This window comes from Haemorhous mexicanus, chromosome 3 (assembly GCF_027477595.1).
Source record: "Haemorhous mexicanus isolate bHaeMex1 chromosome 3, bHaeMex1.pri, whole genome shotgun sequence".
Classification (NCBI taxonomy): domain Eukaryota; kingdom Metazoa; phylum Chordata; class Aves; order Passeriformes; family Fringillidae; genus Haemorhous; species Haemorhous mexicanus.
In genome coordinates this window covers 99,288,564-99,305,631 of record NC_082343.1, presented here as the reverse complement: position 1 = coordinate 99,305,631, position 17,068 = coordinate 99,288,564, and the positions used below count along the sequence as shown (strand labels likewise).

General features: G+C 35.5%; 1 protein-coding gene across 1 annotated transcript in view; it reads right to left on the bottom strand.

The window, feature by feature from the left end:
* Positions 1 to 202: 202 nt before the first annotated feature.
* SNTG2 (syntrophin gamma 2) overlaps positions 203 to 17,068 on the bottom strand; it is a 137,936-nt gene continuing 121,070 nt past the window's right edge. Inside the window, exons 15-17 of the mRNA XM_059843310.1 lie at positions 14,018 to 14,110; positions 9,908 to 10,018; positions 203 to 2,609 (exon numbers count right to left, since the gene is read on the bottom strand). Coding sequence (XP_059699293.1) covers positions 2,478 to 2,609; positions 9,908 to 10,018; positions 14,018 to 14,110 — 336 coding nt within the window. The 3' untranslated portion in view covers positions 203 to 2,477. The remainder of the gene's footprint in view (positions 2,610 to 9,907; positions 10,019 to 14,017; positions 14,111 to 17,068) is intronic.

Below are 17,068 nucleotides of genomic sequence, written 5' to 3'. Positions count from 1 at the left end.
ATAAGAATTTTTTCTCTAACATTCCTTGAGATTGATTTGGGCATTCAGAAGAAAACTACTGTGTTCCAAAAACAGTATCTAATCAAAAGACAAAAAGAATTTAGAAATTCCATTACACAAATAAAAAAATTAATTAAAATCAGCATAAGCAACTTGCTATAAGAAATTTGAAAATGCTAATGAAAAAGTGCAATATCCAGCTGCTTTGGAAAAAATCAATAATGCTCTTTTTTAATTGCAGAACTTTATTTTGGTAGAAATGAAAGATTACTTAATAAATTAGGCCTAATTTATTTTAAGGTTTTATTACAGTATTTGGGGGAGATATGCTAGTTTATGATCACATGATGCTTAAAACATTAGGTCTAGATGTCTGACTGTAGTACCAGTTCAGAACTCGCTGATACAGTTTTCTACTATAACTAGCATGTTAGTATTGAACTTTGTCTATGAGAAAATATTAGAAAAAAAACTTGAATTAGTTCCATAATTCTTCATCCTGCAGAAAATGTGATGCTTCTAATTGTTCATGCTAACAAACTGAATTGAGAATTGGCTGTAAGAAAGATATTATAATGTTAATGCTGTAGTTTGTGACTGTTAAAACCTCAGTAAATACAATGAGCTGAAAATAAAAAAGAAAGCTGAGAATTAAATGAAACATTTTCAATAAATGCCTATTAAAAACAATTAAAAATTATTTTCTTGAAATCAAATTATTATAAAATGGAGCTTATGTATGTTAAAATACAATAATGACTATAAATAATTTTTTAAAAATAATAAAAAATATTGGTCACATTTGCTAAATACCATTTTACCAGGAGTTAGCATGCCTCAACGCAAACAACACTGGAATTCTGAACAACACTGGAATTACAAACAGAGTCTGCACCATTCAAACTAATTTCTCTATGGATAACACTTGGAAACAAGAAATCCTCCTGGCAGGGTTAAATCACCTGCATCAGGCACTTTATTTGTGCCCAAGCTTTAGGTGGACAGAGAGCATCTGTTTGAAGTGCTCCACTGCAGTTTGAAAAGACAGTTCAAGACCTGAAGGAGAGAATTTAGATGACTGAACTTAAGCACTGAGTTTATGTAAAAACACTCCTCACTTGAGACCTTATAAAGGCACCAATCTCTTTTCGTTAGGCTACAGTAACTTTAGGTTGTAACTTTATCAGGACACCTTACAAGACTCCTAAAATTTGGGGAGGACTTTGATGAATTCACTCCTTATCCGTGGCATCTACTTAAGATATTCTACTTGTTTGATTTTGATTGTTTTATTTTCTTGATGCTGCCTCAAAAGTACAAGTGAGTGAGAAAAACTGAAACTTCTATCAAAAAAACCTGCAATATCTGCTATCACTTACAGGGAATATGCTCTAAGATTAAATGTCTTTTTTTTTAATCATTTTTTCAATAGCAGAAAGTATTATCTATTATGTGCATTTAAGATTGAGATTTCAGAAGGAAGTTTAGGTATATGTCAAAAGTAAAGTGATATTTTTTTCTCAGCAAGGACAAAATCCACTTTTCTTGAATAAGAGTCAAGGTCAAAGCGTATAGGAAAAACAAAGGCAGATGTCCCAGAAAAATATTTATGCTTTGTTATGCTCATCTTATCTTGGAAGCATGTTCCTCCAAATAAAAAATCTTCCCAAGCCTATGGAGTATTACATTGAAGGATAGGTGTCAAGTCAATCTAATAATGAATAAATTAATGGGTCATGGAAGCCTTATTGAAGGATAAGAAAATCCTATGGTAAGTTTCTTAAAACTAAGTGTCTACAGTCAGGCTTCTTAGCTGAGGCTGAAGCTCTTCACAGTTGATACTTAAATACACTCTTAACATTACCTTGCAAATACACTGGGGCTACTGAGTACTCTTAGAGCCAAGTGTGTGCTTAGCTATGCTCCTAGATCTGAAATAAGAGTGTTTAGTGTTTTGCAAGAGCTAAACTTTCAGGCCTTGAAAGAGCTCAACCACAGAACTACAATTTTTCAAAGATAGAGGAGGAAGATGAAAGTTCAATTCCTACAGCAGTTGTCTTCAATAATTACTTCTTTTCTACAGTGAAGACTGTAGTAATTATCTGTATGACAAACACTTTTCCAAACAGAATTAGAGGCCAAATTTTGGACATACACTTCAAATGTTACTCCACTTTACTGTGTAATAAGGGGTAGAAGGTATCATCATGAGAGCAGAAATCAAAATGATTCTACACATATTACTGAATGAATATTTACTTGGAATTTTAGATCAATGGTGAAGATAACAAGCTTTGACTTAGTATTTTTTAACTCATAGATTCAAAATATTTATCAGATTGTGAAAACTCTTAACATTACAGATAACACAACTATAGGCTTCTTATAAAATCACCAAGTTGCAATATTGTGAATGAAATAACTACTTTTGTTAAGAAAATAATTTATTTTCCATAGTCACAACATATAATCTAGTATCAGTTACTGTACATATATTTTCTTGCAATACTCTGACTGTCTATGAATACTGGATCCACAGATGCCACTTTTGCTGCTATAAAGGAGTGAATACAGTGTAAAACTGCCGTCAGATCCTGAAATTCAAGTTCCTGAAAGAAGTAAGAGAAAAAAAGAAAAAAAAAATTCAATTCAGGTTTATAAACATTTTAAATTAATAAAGAGCATACTAGTTAGAAAACAATAATGGCCTTAACATGAAAATTGAATTTTTATAGGAAACTGTAAAATTAAAATTGTTAAGAATAAAGTCTGTATATCCGTACCTTGTTCACTGACAGTGCTATGTGTCAATTTAGTTTTCACTCTGTGACACTTTATTGTTTGCATTGTACTCAGCTTGTAAAATGAAATCAGTCAACTTGAAAGAACATTCAAATATTGCAACATAGAAAATTTCAGGTTGGAAAAGATCTTGAAGATCACTGAGTCCACTATTAACCCAGCACTGCCAAGTCTACCAGTAAACCATGCCACTAAGTGCCACTTCTACACTTGACATATTTCCTGGGATGGTGACTCAACTACTTCCCTACATAGCCTGTTCCAGTGCTTTTGGTGTTCTCTTCCACCTTTTCTGGTGTAGAATTTTTTTACTAGTATCCAGTCTAAACTTCCCCTAGTACAAGCTGAGCCCATTTCCTGTCATCCTATCCCTTGTAACTTGTTTGAGGCAGTTATAGAGAGTGGTAACACCTTTCCTGAGATTCTTTTTCTCCTAGCTAAAATTCCCCAGCTCCTTTAGCCACTCCTCAAATGTCATGCCCATCCAATCCTTCACCAGCTTCATTGCCTTTCTTAAAGTGAAGGGACCAGAACTGGACACAGCACTCCAGGTGTGCCCTCACCAGGGCTGAGTACAGGGGGACAATCCCTGCCCTGGTCCTGCTGGCCACACTACTGCTGATTTGGGTCAGGATGCCACTGGCCTTCTTGGCCACCTGGGCACAATGGTTGATGTGCAGCTGCTGTCAACCACCACCCCTTTCCCACCAGGCACCTTTCCAGCCACTCTGCCCTCAGCCTGCAGCACTGCCTGGAGTTGTTGTGACCTAAGGGCAGGACTCAGCACTCAGTCTTGTTGAACATTATTAAAATATTTGACAAGTTAAGGCTGTTTGAACATCATGAAATATCAAGAAGGGTAGAGTGAGGAGATCACATCTCTCTCTCTGAAGGCGAGATAAGAAGCCAGAGGCAGGGTGAAAGATAAGGTGAAGTCACACCACACCCTAATGATAGAAACAAACATGGCTGGGTATGAAATTCAGATGCCCTGACTCACAAAGAAAAGGAGAATTATGCCTAAGCAGTTCTCAGATTCTCTTGACTTTTTACAACATATTTAATCTTCTGTGCACAAGTTAACTTTCTTTTTCCCTATGAACCCATACAGTAATAGAGTCTAGTCTGACACAATGACATGTAAATATAACATAAAAAACCAAATAAATGTAAAAAAAACATTCAATTTAAGTGATACCATTATGTGTGAAGGCTGCAGTTGGTAAATATATTGTGCGGACACTTGAGACAATTTTTGGTTTGAGCAGAACACTATTTTCAACAATCTGTTGGCTAACTAGTTTGTTGAGGCACACTCTGTATGCTTGTTTTTAAGCAAAAAGCAAAGCACCAGACTTCTGCTTTTTCTGTAACAGAATTTTATAGTATGTTCTAAACAAAATTGGCCCAAACAGAGTATTTGGAATTCAAACTTACTGTCCCAGAAAAGCCCACCATCACACCTTTTTGCTATCCAAGGCATGAGTGGTCCTACCACTAATGAATTGCTCACTAGTATTTGTGGGGCATGATTTTGTGACCCTGTTTGGGGCCCAACTAGGAGATTTTTGGGAGTGGAGGGACCTGCATGCACAGCCTCTTCAAAGAGAGACCAGGGCTGCCCTGTGCCAGACACAGCAGGTTCTAGCCAGGTCCAACTAATGCACTGCCAGGCATGGCTGAACCCCACAGTGAGACAGGGCTGCATCAAGGTAAATGTAGGTAAGAAAGGGCAGATAATTCCCCAAAAAAGTAACAAGGCAGTGAAGTAGAGGGTGCTCCATGGCAGAGCAGATAACACCCCTGAGAGGACTGAAACTGATGGAGGAGCCATAGTGGAGTAGAGGAAAGCGTGAGTGTATTTGAGCCCATGACATTTGTCCTAAATTTTGGGGGCAAAAAGCTCCTGTTTTTCCATTTTAACTGACATTTGAGGAGCAAATATGGGAGGAGGTTTCTTAAAATACATTTTATTGACAGCAGATGTTGACTTTAAATATTAATATAAATTAATATAAACACTTCCAGTAAAAAACCCTACAATGCCACCACTTAAATCTCCTTAACTAAGTTTAATAAAACTAAAGTTATATACACAATAATGATTATTAATGAAATATGAAATATCGACCTCAATACATAAGTTTAGGCTCAATCAAATGTTTTACATCTACTGAAATTCCATCTTCAAAACCAAGGAATTAAAAAACACAAACATTCCCATTAATCTTAGATTTGCTCCAAAATCAACTGAAATCACCCAACAATTTCACCTCAGGTTCTGATATTCAACACACTGACCAAACACAGCCAAATAAACTCAGAGAAGGGAGCCCTTCACAGAGTTCCCATTTCTCTACTTCAGCTTTATGCACTTCCAATCTACAAATGTTTATGGAGATAAGCAAACAGAGGGAACCTAACGCAGACTGTAGACAGGATTTCAGGCTGTTCTAACAACATTGTTTGGAGAGCTTTGGTTTAGAAAAGGGTAAAGACAGGAACATCTCATCACTGTGAGTCAGTCTTTCCCAATGTCCCAACTGCAGAGTCCTGTTTCCATCACAGTTCAGAGCATGGACCAAACTGCAGTAGCCCCTCCTCTGTATCTGAGAGAAGATGTCTAATCTGTTGTGAATAACCTTTTGAATACTAATATGCTCTTGTTTCTGTAAGATATACTCCACATAGAGGTGGAAGACTAGCAGTAACACTAAACCTATGTTTTATGTGACAACAACACTACTTTCCACAGTTAATACTGCAAGTCCCCTATTTCTGGATTATTTTCAAGAGTGGTGCCAATTTTGAAAGTTATTACAGAGCTGAAAAGCAAAATGTGTGGCATACATAACCCCTCCTCTTGCAGTTTACCAGTCCACTCCTCTTATCTCCACTATTTTATGTTAGGTTTGTGCAAGGATGAGCAATGGATCATAGAACAGGAGCAGAGCTCTGGAGATGTATTACAGGCCTCAGTTAGATGTGGCCACCCGTGGTGGCTTCAGAAAAGTGGGGCTCATCTGAGGCCTTGTGCACCAGAAGCTTCTAGAAATGCAGCTTATCACAGCAGTATTTGATTAAGAAGTCCACTAATGGGGTAAGGCTGTGGAGCTTTGTGTCTGAAGGATGTTTGATGCCTGTTCTGGCTGGCTTTGCAATCCTGCAGCCAGCTAGTCAGGTGCAGGTAATGAGGAATAGTCACGCATACCTAAGGACAAGCTGGGGTAAGGATTTGCTTACATGTTGATTACAACAGGGAAAGGGGAAGAGGACTGGGGATTAATTTGAAAATATGGATTTATTAAAAGATAAGGATGGCTTTCTGACTTGGGAAAATGTCGTTGTTGCATAGCATTGCATCGCATGAAGACTGGGACACAATATGTCACTTTGCTATCTTGAATATAGTTTTATAGATGGAAATGCAGCCTCTTTAGCTTTGGAATGTAATATGAATTTTTCCTAGAAAATAACACCAATGACACTTCTTTCAAACAAATACATTGCTCTGATAGTTTTGTTTTTTTTTTAAAGTAACATTTCTCTCTGTAGTCAGTCAGGCAGATGAGCAACTGATCGTTTTATTTGTGCTATACCATCCAACAGCACCCTTAGGTTTGCTTTCCTTATCTGAGTTTGCTGCTTTTTTCTTTAATTGAGATTGTCAGTTTTTAAGGAGAATCTGTGCATGTCTAATATTTCAATAACCAAAGCTCTTTCAGTTTACTGTATGTACTGTAATAAGCAGATTAAGTACAACAAAGGCACTGGAAGGAAGACACTGAGAGAAGAACACAAAAGATTGGATTAAAGCAGTGGGAGGACAAGACTGAAAAACTTCCTGCTGGTACTTAAAATACAAAAAATGAGCACACTGCACTGACCTCCTTCACTGCATGTGCATAGCCAAGGAAGAAAAATAAATGTTCTTATTTCATCTACCCACTAGGAGAGTTGGATTTATTACATATCATAAAGAGCTTGACAGGCCTGTTGCATTATTACCATGCATGCAATTTTATTGAGAACTTCTGAGAGCTGTTGAATCACTGTTTGAACAAGACGTGAGCCTGTATCAGATGAAAGGCAAATAATGGAAATGCTGACAGATAGTGTTATTGTGCCCTGTGCATTTCATTACTTTAAGGAAACTGCTAAGCCTCAGTGTATGTTATTTGTTGACCAGAGCAGAACATTTACCACTGTATTGTTCAAGATATGTTTTCCAATCAGACTGATTTTTTTAGTTGTTGTGGAGTTTTGTTGTTGCTGTTGTTTGTTTGTCTGTTGGTTTGGTGTGGTTTGGGTTGGGGTTTTTTTTCAGGTCAAAAGCCCAAATAAAGATATTCAGGTTTTAGCTGCAAACAACATCAGAGTCAAAATGGAAACCGAAATTCTAAATTTGATTCTATATCAGCAAATATAGCAGGGCTTGGTTGCCATATCATGGATGAGAACAATATGCAGGGTTCTGAAGTTATCTTCTTGTAATAGACAAATTTATGAGACCAGCGACATCTAGCTGAGACTTCAGTATGGCTCACAATACTTTATTGACCACAATGGTTTCTTATCTTCCTTCAGTAAGTATTTAAGACTAAGTAAGATGAAAAGAAGAGGGAAATGCTCAATTCAAATAGGCTTGGTAAAAAGTCTTATTTTTGAGATATATAGCTACAGTTTAGCAAAGGGAAATAAAGCATCAATACAAACCTGAAAGTGTTAATCTTATTTTTTTTCTTTTTTATCAGAAACCTTGACATTTTGGGTAAAGAATATCTACTATTACTGAGATTCCTCGTAATTTATCAATACTAAAGGCAGGGTAAGTTCAGGGAAGTGGGGAACTATAAGAAGTTGTAGGGAATATGAAGAACCTGAAGGAGAAAAAAAACTGACAGGAATCTTTTTCTTATTATCTTCTTTCAACAGAAAACTTTTTAAATGGAGGAATGTACTGTTCACCTAAACTAAAATGCATAGTAAGAAGTACTTGGCTTAAAATTTAGAAGCCTAAATAGAAGAAGAAGAAACATCACATCTAGCTAGTAAACAAGACACAAAAATAGAATTCCCAAATGTGATTTTTTTTACTCCCAAAAATTTATAATAATATAGAATTAGACATAGTTTGGAAAATTCTTTTGCAAACTTGACTCACTGTTTTCCACCAAAGGAATGTAAGTCATCTGCATCAAGCTTCTTTTGTGCATAGTGGCTCATTTGCCCAGGAAAAATGAAACTTCTATTATTTGATAACATTTTTATTTCTTGTGATTGGCTGCATTTCACCATATAGCACCATCTGGCCCTATGAAATCTCTTTCAGTGCAATAAGCAGAGGCAAATACTGGATTGTACCATGGGTATTACTGCTGGGCATTTTCCAGCCAGCCTGTAACTGAGGTCTAAGAAATCATACCATTTAGGTGGTGGGCATACAGCTGGTGATATATACCAGTTATCTGAAGTGGAGAGGCTGCACAGCTGTGCCCCAGTCCCATTAAATGTAAAATCCTAGTGGGTACATTGCACTTTGCAGAGGCAGTTCTAAAAGGTGTAATCACTGAAATTCTGATAAATCCTCAGCTACTTAGTATCAGCCTTTCCTCTGGCCTTTAATGAGCTTTTTCTGGGATCTTCCAATACTTGCAACACATATGTACTTTTAGGTACATAGATATTAAAAATTCTGTATGAACCAATCCCATATCAACTTCCATCTGATACTTTCAAGGTGAATTTTGCCAACTACAAGATGTTTCCATTAGAGCTATGCAATAGAATAATTTTTAGTGTTTTAAAAAATCTGTATCTTGAACAAAATTTACTGCAAAATTATTATAAGGACTCACTTATAATAATTTTACAGATAAACAGATTTTCATAAAAATGCTTAAATTTACAATTTTTCTATCTAAAGAGTAAAACTAGGTAAAACCAATTAAAAAAACTAATTTGCAAAAAATAAAAATAAAATAAAATTTAAAAAATCAGATTGTTTACTACAACTGAAAGAGGAACTATACAGTATTAAAGTAATAGAATTCCATTACAAGCAATGGAATTGCAGCCCTTGGCTAATCACACACAGGGGCTATCTTATGATTTAATGCACAGAGATACACAAAGTAGTTTATGCATGAGTACAATCTTCCTGTCTGATCTGAAACAAATTATGTAAGCTCTCAGCAACAGATGATCACATATAAAATGAAGACAGCAGTTCTTTTCTGTCTCCAAAGACTGCTGTGAGAAATGAAGTGGAAATAGCCTGCTACTAGATAAATTATTATACATTGTACCTTTTGTAACAGATATTGTAATATCTTTTGCAGTAGAGCCAAGAGGCAACTCAGGTCAAGCTTGCTGATGAAATCCTGAATAATTTACTAAAACAGATGTATAAAGAAAGATACATTGCATGTACTGTAACTTTGTGACAAATAAGGAAGGTTATGGACTTCATCCTTACAATTATTTTAAACATTAGAAGGATAGGTAATATATATCTTTTGTGTATGTTCAGTATAGAAAAACATTACTTAATAAGTGGCTTTAACCTGTACAACTCCAGGTAAGAGTATTTGAAAACTTTCATAGGTCTTCAGACACTTTTCTCTTGTTTCACTGGATTTTGTCAACTAAAACCCAGTTGAACCACAGTCTTATCTTCCTTTTCTATGTCATATCACACCAAAGTTCTCCTCCTTCTTTTTAAAACCACATTACTGAAAAACTGTCTGGCTTTTTTATTCAACAGCAAGCTTGGGATCAAATTTATTCTTACTTTATCTTTTTTAAACACAAATTTTAGACATTTTATCTACTATAGGTTGACAGAATAACTTTAGAGGAACTATCTTTCTGAAAAAGTAAAATACTATCATAACACAACTTAATAACTAGCTTGCAGAAATAGTGCAATAAATCTATGGGTATTACATTGCTTCCATTTATTGTGAAGTTTCTAAAGAATTGGCAAAAAAAGATAAGCTGTGATGTGTTCACCATATATATGTCCCAGTAAATGGGATTTCTAATGGCTTGACTATAATTTTATGTCATGTTTAATTAAATTGAAAAAGAGGATGTTGCTTACCTTTGTCTCAATTTGTTTGGTGTCTATATTTTGAAAAAGCAGCTTTACTCTTGTCTTTCCGTCGTCTGATGAGCCTTTGAGCTGAGAGAATTTAAACCTCCACAGCACATTCTAAAGAAAAAGAAATTTGATTAAGGATTCTGCTGCATGTTTTTATCTAGAACTATAGAATGATGATCAATATACGTGTACTAAAATAAAGCACTACAGCAGTAATGTGGTGCATGGTAACAGGCTCTTTGCAGAACAGTTAACATTTCTGTACTCTTTGTGAAAGCAAAATATGCAATATTAAAATTCATTAATTAAACTATTTTGAAATTCTCTGAGACATAAATGTTTCATAGCCTACATTGCATAAAGTTGGCAAAAGCTTAATTCCATAAAGATCCATCTGTATCAGTCTCAGTAGGAATGCAATTCCATGCCATATCTTGATCTTTCATATTTCAGTTGGCTCATTTGCATAACGTAGATAATTGTGACTTACACAGATATTGCAAAGCTGAACTTACTGATGTGTGAAATGTGGTTTGAAGTTCCCAAAAAAGCTATAGAAATGCAAAAATATTATTATTGAACATAGTCTCAGAAACCACAAAAATATGTCCTACGTTACGTAATGCTTTGTAAAATATATGACTTCTGAGCTTCTTGGTCTCCCATAGGTTTTTCCATGGCATCTTAGTAGTGCTGTCAAACTCTAGATTGACAGATATGCTTTATTATTTATGAAAATATTTTGTAAAAACAAAAATTGATAAATTATTTTTGAAATCAAGGTTATTTTCTGTATTTATCTGAATGTCTTCTATTCATCACCTGAAAATGGATAATTTAAAAACAACCCCACAAGGTAACAACTTGCACCTGGACTTCCTGCTGATGTTTCCTTTCATGCCTATTATCTTAATGAAAATTCTCTGCACATGTTTAAGTGTGCTTCAGTTCCTGGACACTGCTGAAGAAATACAATTTAAATACTTGGAAGCTTATTTCAAAAGTACACATGGAAAAAAGTTTGCTCTATTCCATTTTCCAATATGCCTCTTCTCAAAATATTTTTGTTAAGTAGACCAGTGATACCAGTGGGCTTCAGAACCCTATTCATAGTTTAAAATGGAATGTCCTATAAAAAAACTTATCTCCTGGTTCCCTGCAGACATAAATGTCACTGAGTTCTTAGAGAGATACAACAGATGAAAAAAACCTGAAGTATGCTACAGCATTGTGATGGTGCCTAAAGTTTACATTCATGAACAGACTTTAACTGGGTCCAGAGGGCCTAATTAGACTGCCTGAAAAGTGTTAAAAGCTTAAATGAGTTTGGCTCTAAACAGGATAGATGAACGTTTGCTATGTAATAACTGCTAAGGTGGAGATGAATCAAGAGCTTAGGAACAATTTAGTAATAATAAGTATTGCTGGAGTCATCATCTCTCTCAACAGTTGACACTGAATGGGAAAGATGAGAATTAGAGAGCACTGGAAGACGGCAGAAATCACACACTTTGGGATCCCTTCATATTGGAGTAGCAGCACTGGAGGCACAGGATGGGGAAAACGAACCAAGCAAGCTGCCAAGATAAAAAGAATCTCTACAATGAGATAAAAAGCAGATGCTAAAGAAGTAGTTCAGTGATGAGCCCAAAAAAGATAAAAGCTGATTGAATTAAGTTCCATCAAGAGCCTGGAATAGAATATGCAGGAAAATAAACTGTTCTAGAAAAGTTCTTTAAAGATATTTTTCTTGTGCTGGAGAGATGAATGAGAATATGGGAGAGAAAAAGCCCTGCAGACACCATAGTCAGGGAAGAAGGGGGAGGAGGTGCTGTTCCTGAAGGATCGCATCCCGTGGGAAGGACCCACGCTGGAGCAGTTCATGAAGAGCTGCAGCCCATGGGAAGGACTCATACTGGGTTCTGGAAGGGTGTCTCCTGTAGAAGGGACTCCATGCTGGAGCAGGAGAACAGTGTGAGAAGTTCTCCTAAGGAGGAAGGAAGGACAGAGAAGACTGACTACAGCTCCCATTTCCAACACACCTGTGCTGCTGGAGAGGAGGAGATAAAGAAAAATGGGAAGCAAAAAGTGTGGGGGGAAGGTGTTTTAAGATCTGTTTTTTATTTCTCATTATCATACTCTGATTTGACTGGCAATAAATTAAACTAATTTGCCCAAGTGGAGTCTGTTTTGCCCACGATGGTCACTGATGAGTGACCTCTCCCTGCCTTTTTCTGGACCCACAAGCCTTTAGCTGTATTTCCTCTCATTTGCCCGACTCATGAAGAAGCCACGGTCAACCTCCTACACTCCGAAGCAAAAAATATTTGTGCTTTTTATTTCAGAATTTTTAATAATAAGGCCCTTTTAAAATTGTTTTCCAAATGTTTTTCAATGACTACATGAGCTGGTTGCCCAAAATTTGAGATCCAGATTAAGGGTCATAGAGCAGACAGGGAACTGGCCTTTATTTTAATAATCCCCTTTGAACAGCTACTGGGGTGTAAGAGCATTCTTTACATCAATAGAAGACCTTATTTTTTTCATTAAATTCAAGAAAAAGATAGATTCTTCAGTAAAATTTCTATGTCCCCAATGAATTGTTAATTGCTTGACCATTTTAAGAATCTTTTTTGCATTGGTAGGAAATATTCTAAAATAGCTATGCATATGGGAAAACACAGTAAACTTCAGCTGACAATTATGGGAAGCAAGATGAACTGCAGAAGTTGCCCATTACTGCCTCACTCAGGCTTGAGGATGCAGAGAACATCTTCATCTCTCACACAGACAAAGAATAAATGCACTTGAGCTCTCCAGAATTTTTACTGTTTAGCGATGGAATCAGTCTATCTGCTGGTATTCTGTGTTTCTCCTTAGGTAAGCAACAATAATTCATCTAAATCCTCCTCAGCATCAATACTGAAGGTAGGTACTGTGACACAAAGTCCTATTAATAGAGTAAGGTTATAATTTTAAAGGTGAGAGTACATGTAATCATTCTTCATATCTAGAAGAAACCCTTTCTATACATTACAGAGCTTACTTCTTACAGTTAATTTGTGGTTGCACGCAAAATGTGTATAACTGTGCAAGAAGCAGGATTCCAGAATGCAGTATCACCTGAGGGAGAGAAGTGTACACGAAAGTATGTTCTGAAATTTTATCCTGCTGTATGGGATCCACACTTCATTAGTCTAAATTTTCATGCAATTTTGATCATTATTTCTCCGCACTAAGATTTTGATAGATTTGAAATTTGGGGGCATTTTGGTCTCAAACCCACAAATTGCCAACATGCAAAAACTAGATCCTGCATCAGTATTTAAAAATGCAGTGTGTTCCCTTTTCTCAGAATGACTGACTGAATTTAAAAAAAAAATATTTGAGAAGACCGACTTTCTACTGAACAGTTCTATTAATGCAGAAACATTTTTTATATATGTTTTCTTCTACTATCAAAAAATGTTTAAATCCACTTAGAATAATATACATTAAAGTACCACTAAATTATACAGAAAATTGTAGCATTGTAGACAGGTCTTGGAAGCTGGCATGTATCATTAACCATTCTCTTTAGGCACTTCCTATATAGCCACTGTTTTGCAAGATAAGTACATGTAATCTTTTAGATTCTGACTTTGAAAAACATTTGCCTTTATTCTGTTTATTTTAGATATGACCTAAATTTCTTATGATGGAAGAATAATTAATCCTATTTTATATTTGTAGCTTCAAAACAAATAGAATCAGGTGACATTTCATTTTCTTCATGACTGGTAATCTTTTATAAATCTTTAAGTTTCTTCATTATAACAAATCTTCATTATAACAATTTCTCTGCCAAATATAATTTTCCTTTGCTTTTATTACTTGAAAAGGAAGTTTCCTTTTTCATATCTTTCTTCAAAATGCATCTTTGCATGCTATACAACTATTGCCCCTTTGAAGTCCCAAACTGACTACATTTCAGTAGGGGTAAATAAATAAACAGTACAGGATATTGGAGGAATGAAAACTGGACATAAACATAAAGAAAATGCAAAAGATGATAACTTCAATAACTATAAAACAATACAGAGTTATATTTTCCTTTTCTTTTACTCTTACCTTTGTTTTACTGTCAAAACAGGTAAATCCTAGAGCAAAGTCGATTGTGAAACACAGGGTATCCCCTTGCCAACTGCACATATATGTTTTAGACTGAAAAAAAAAAAGGTATGATCTTTGAGAGGGCAACCATCACTGTAAATGATCGTATTAAAATTATATTTTATGCAGGTATTTTTGGCTGGGAAGACACTCAGCTGACAGCACTGGTACTGCTTTGTATTACTATGTTTGAAAATGGTCAAAACTTCTGACTGTAAATCAGTTCCCATCTGTCAACTAGACAACTGCAGGTTTTTTATATTCAATTCACTCTTCTACAAAATTAATATATTCTTGAAAACCAACCCTTGCAAAACACAATACAGAACAAAAAAAACCAGATCTGACTACTCTAAACTGCTTAGACCTAAACTAATAATGACTTCTGATACCACTTCCAGCAAATGTGCAGGCAACAGTGCCTAAATGTTTAGTCATTGCAATCTAATTATAGAAAAGCATTCTGCCTACTTGACCTCTCCATCTGATTTAAACACCGTAGAGAATCTTTCTGTTTTACAACACTTTTTAATTTGGGTCTGGTGACATGCTGGCGCAGCCCTATGCTAAAGTTAGTTAATGTAATTGCATAGTAAGACCTAATAGCTGTCACATCTTGTCTGGCAGTACCTGCCAGACACTGCTATCTATTCCCCAATTCCATGATAACCTTTCAGAATAGAAAGGAAAAAAGTTTGTTTTATTAACAAAACTCAGAAGTTCTGGTTAAACTTATGAAGAAGCTTTACAGTAAAAAGTCAGTTAACTCGTTCCAGGCATTTTTAAGGCTCACTAACTTAGGTATATGACAGATTCTGGAAAGACATGAATGAGATTTGCTGAAATATGGAGCTGCCTGATGACATTCACTGTTGACAGCCATAACAGCAAAAAGCCCATTTCCTTCATCAGAAGTAGAGATCAGATCCTGTCTCCAGGCTTTCCTTGCCACACCTTACCAGCCATTTTTAAGATTATACCCTTGTGCCTTATGACATTTGGATTTTTTTTGTTTTTTCCAAGGAAGCATTACTTCCCTGCCATTGATATATCATAAATCTCAATGTTGCCTCATGCTTAGACTTTTGTTTACATGGAAGTTTTGTATCTGGATAGTTTCTTTTAATTAAAAAAAACCCAAACCCCAAAATCCTTTTACATGCAAGAATTCCCAAGAGGAGACTGGAAGCATTAATAAACTTGTTTAAAATGCAAACTGCCATTGGAATTGGTTTTTTAAAAATTTTTAGTATAGTCTAAAACTTCTCGTATATTGTAAAGGTTTCTTCACTCCAGTATTAATAAAAAAAGTTAGTTATACTAAAATAAGCATTTTTGAGTTACAGTTATGACATTTTAAAAATGATTTTGAAAGGGCTAGGAGTAATATCAGTTTTTAAGTGCAGATTAGTATTATAATCATCTCCACAATAATGGAGATGTATAATATTTCTGAATAAATTAATTTGCTCATTGGTGTTCAAAGATCATATTATTTGGCATTTAAAAAGATTTCAGTGATTGATTTTCAATTAGAATGACATTTACATGTCCTTACATTTCATTCAGTAATTAAAAGGTGGCATTAAGCACCAGCCATTACTTATTCTCCGTTATTCCCCAATTAAAAAGGTCACACTAGCTGAGTTCTGACTGAGCACAACAATTTTTAAAACAGATAAAATTAGATTCCCCTAATGGGTAAGCATCAAATTGCTCAGCCACAAATGGTGAATACTAAAATGAACTACGCACAAATAATGAGCTTGGAGCAGTTTAAAAATATTCACTATTGGGAAATAATGGAACCAATTTTGAAATTATTCAGAAATACTAGAGACAAACATAATATGCTTAATTTTCACTGTTATTAAAAATATATATGTGTTTTGTACTTATAAAACTAACTGGATTTTCTTTACAACAGAATTAGTTTGTATTTCGCCATGTAAATTTAAATCCTGCTCCTGGCATCTCCTCAGTGACTTTGAACGGATTCTCAGAAAGCTCTACGGTAAGAATCCTCATCTTGACTCATTGACTCTAGGACAGAACCTTATTCCTTTCCATTTTTTCCTTTGGAATAAGCTTCCCATACACTTGCAACTGTGATGACCCTTGGCTATCTACAACAATTGTTTACAACAATTGTGGAAATTTACATCTCTAGGTTCAGGTGTCTTTAAGAGAATTTGGTAAAAAAAAAAAAAAAAAAAAAAAGCACTGAATATCAGCCAGCTTGCTAAGTCACAGTTTAAACAAGAGAGAAGAACAGGCCTCATGGTGCAATAGCTAACAAAATTGTGCTATATGACCTAGATCAATCAGCTGATGTTTTCTGAGCACTGTAAAGATCTATAGAATATTATATTTGCAATAAAAGACAATAAAAAAACTTTTACCTGTGTAATGTTCAGGTATCAGCATCTCAATGCATATTCTTTTAACTCATAAAAAGATCATTAGGTTGATTATACCACTGTTCAAATACCAAAAGAACACTGTATCTGACTCATTTATGACAGAATTCCTCAGACTTCCTGTTGCTGATCGGAAGCATGGCTCTTGTCTACCTCTGGCTCTGTCATCTGTCCTCCAAGTCCCTGAGAGGGCTTAATAGTAACAATGACCACACATACACACTCATTCCCACAGACAGAGATTTCCCTGAAATAATTCAGCTTCGAACTGTGTCTGGTGGTCAAGAAGCATCCAGGCAGAGCACTTGGTCTATGAGGTCTATGTGGTCCATGGTCTAGTTAACAAGGGTGGTGATCAGTCTGGTTGGACTTGATGATGTCACAGATCCTTTTCACCAGTTTTTACAAAAGGGCAAGGACATGGGACAGTTTGCTTCAGTACTCTAAAAGAAAGACTGATATAGGATTCTGTCTAACAGTAAAAGACATCACAAATATTAACAATGACAAGCCAATTAATTCCAAAACCAGCTTTCATGTTTGAGTTACCATGACTCTTTCCCTCATGGGAGAGAATGTGTTTGTAAAT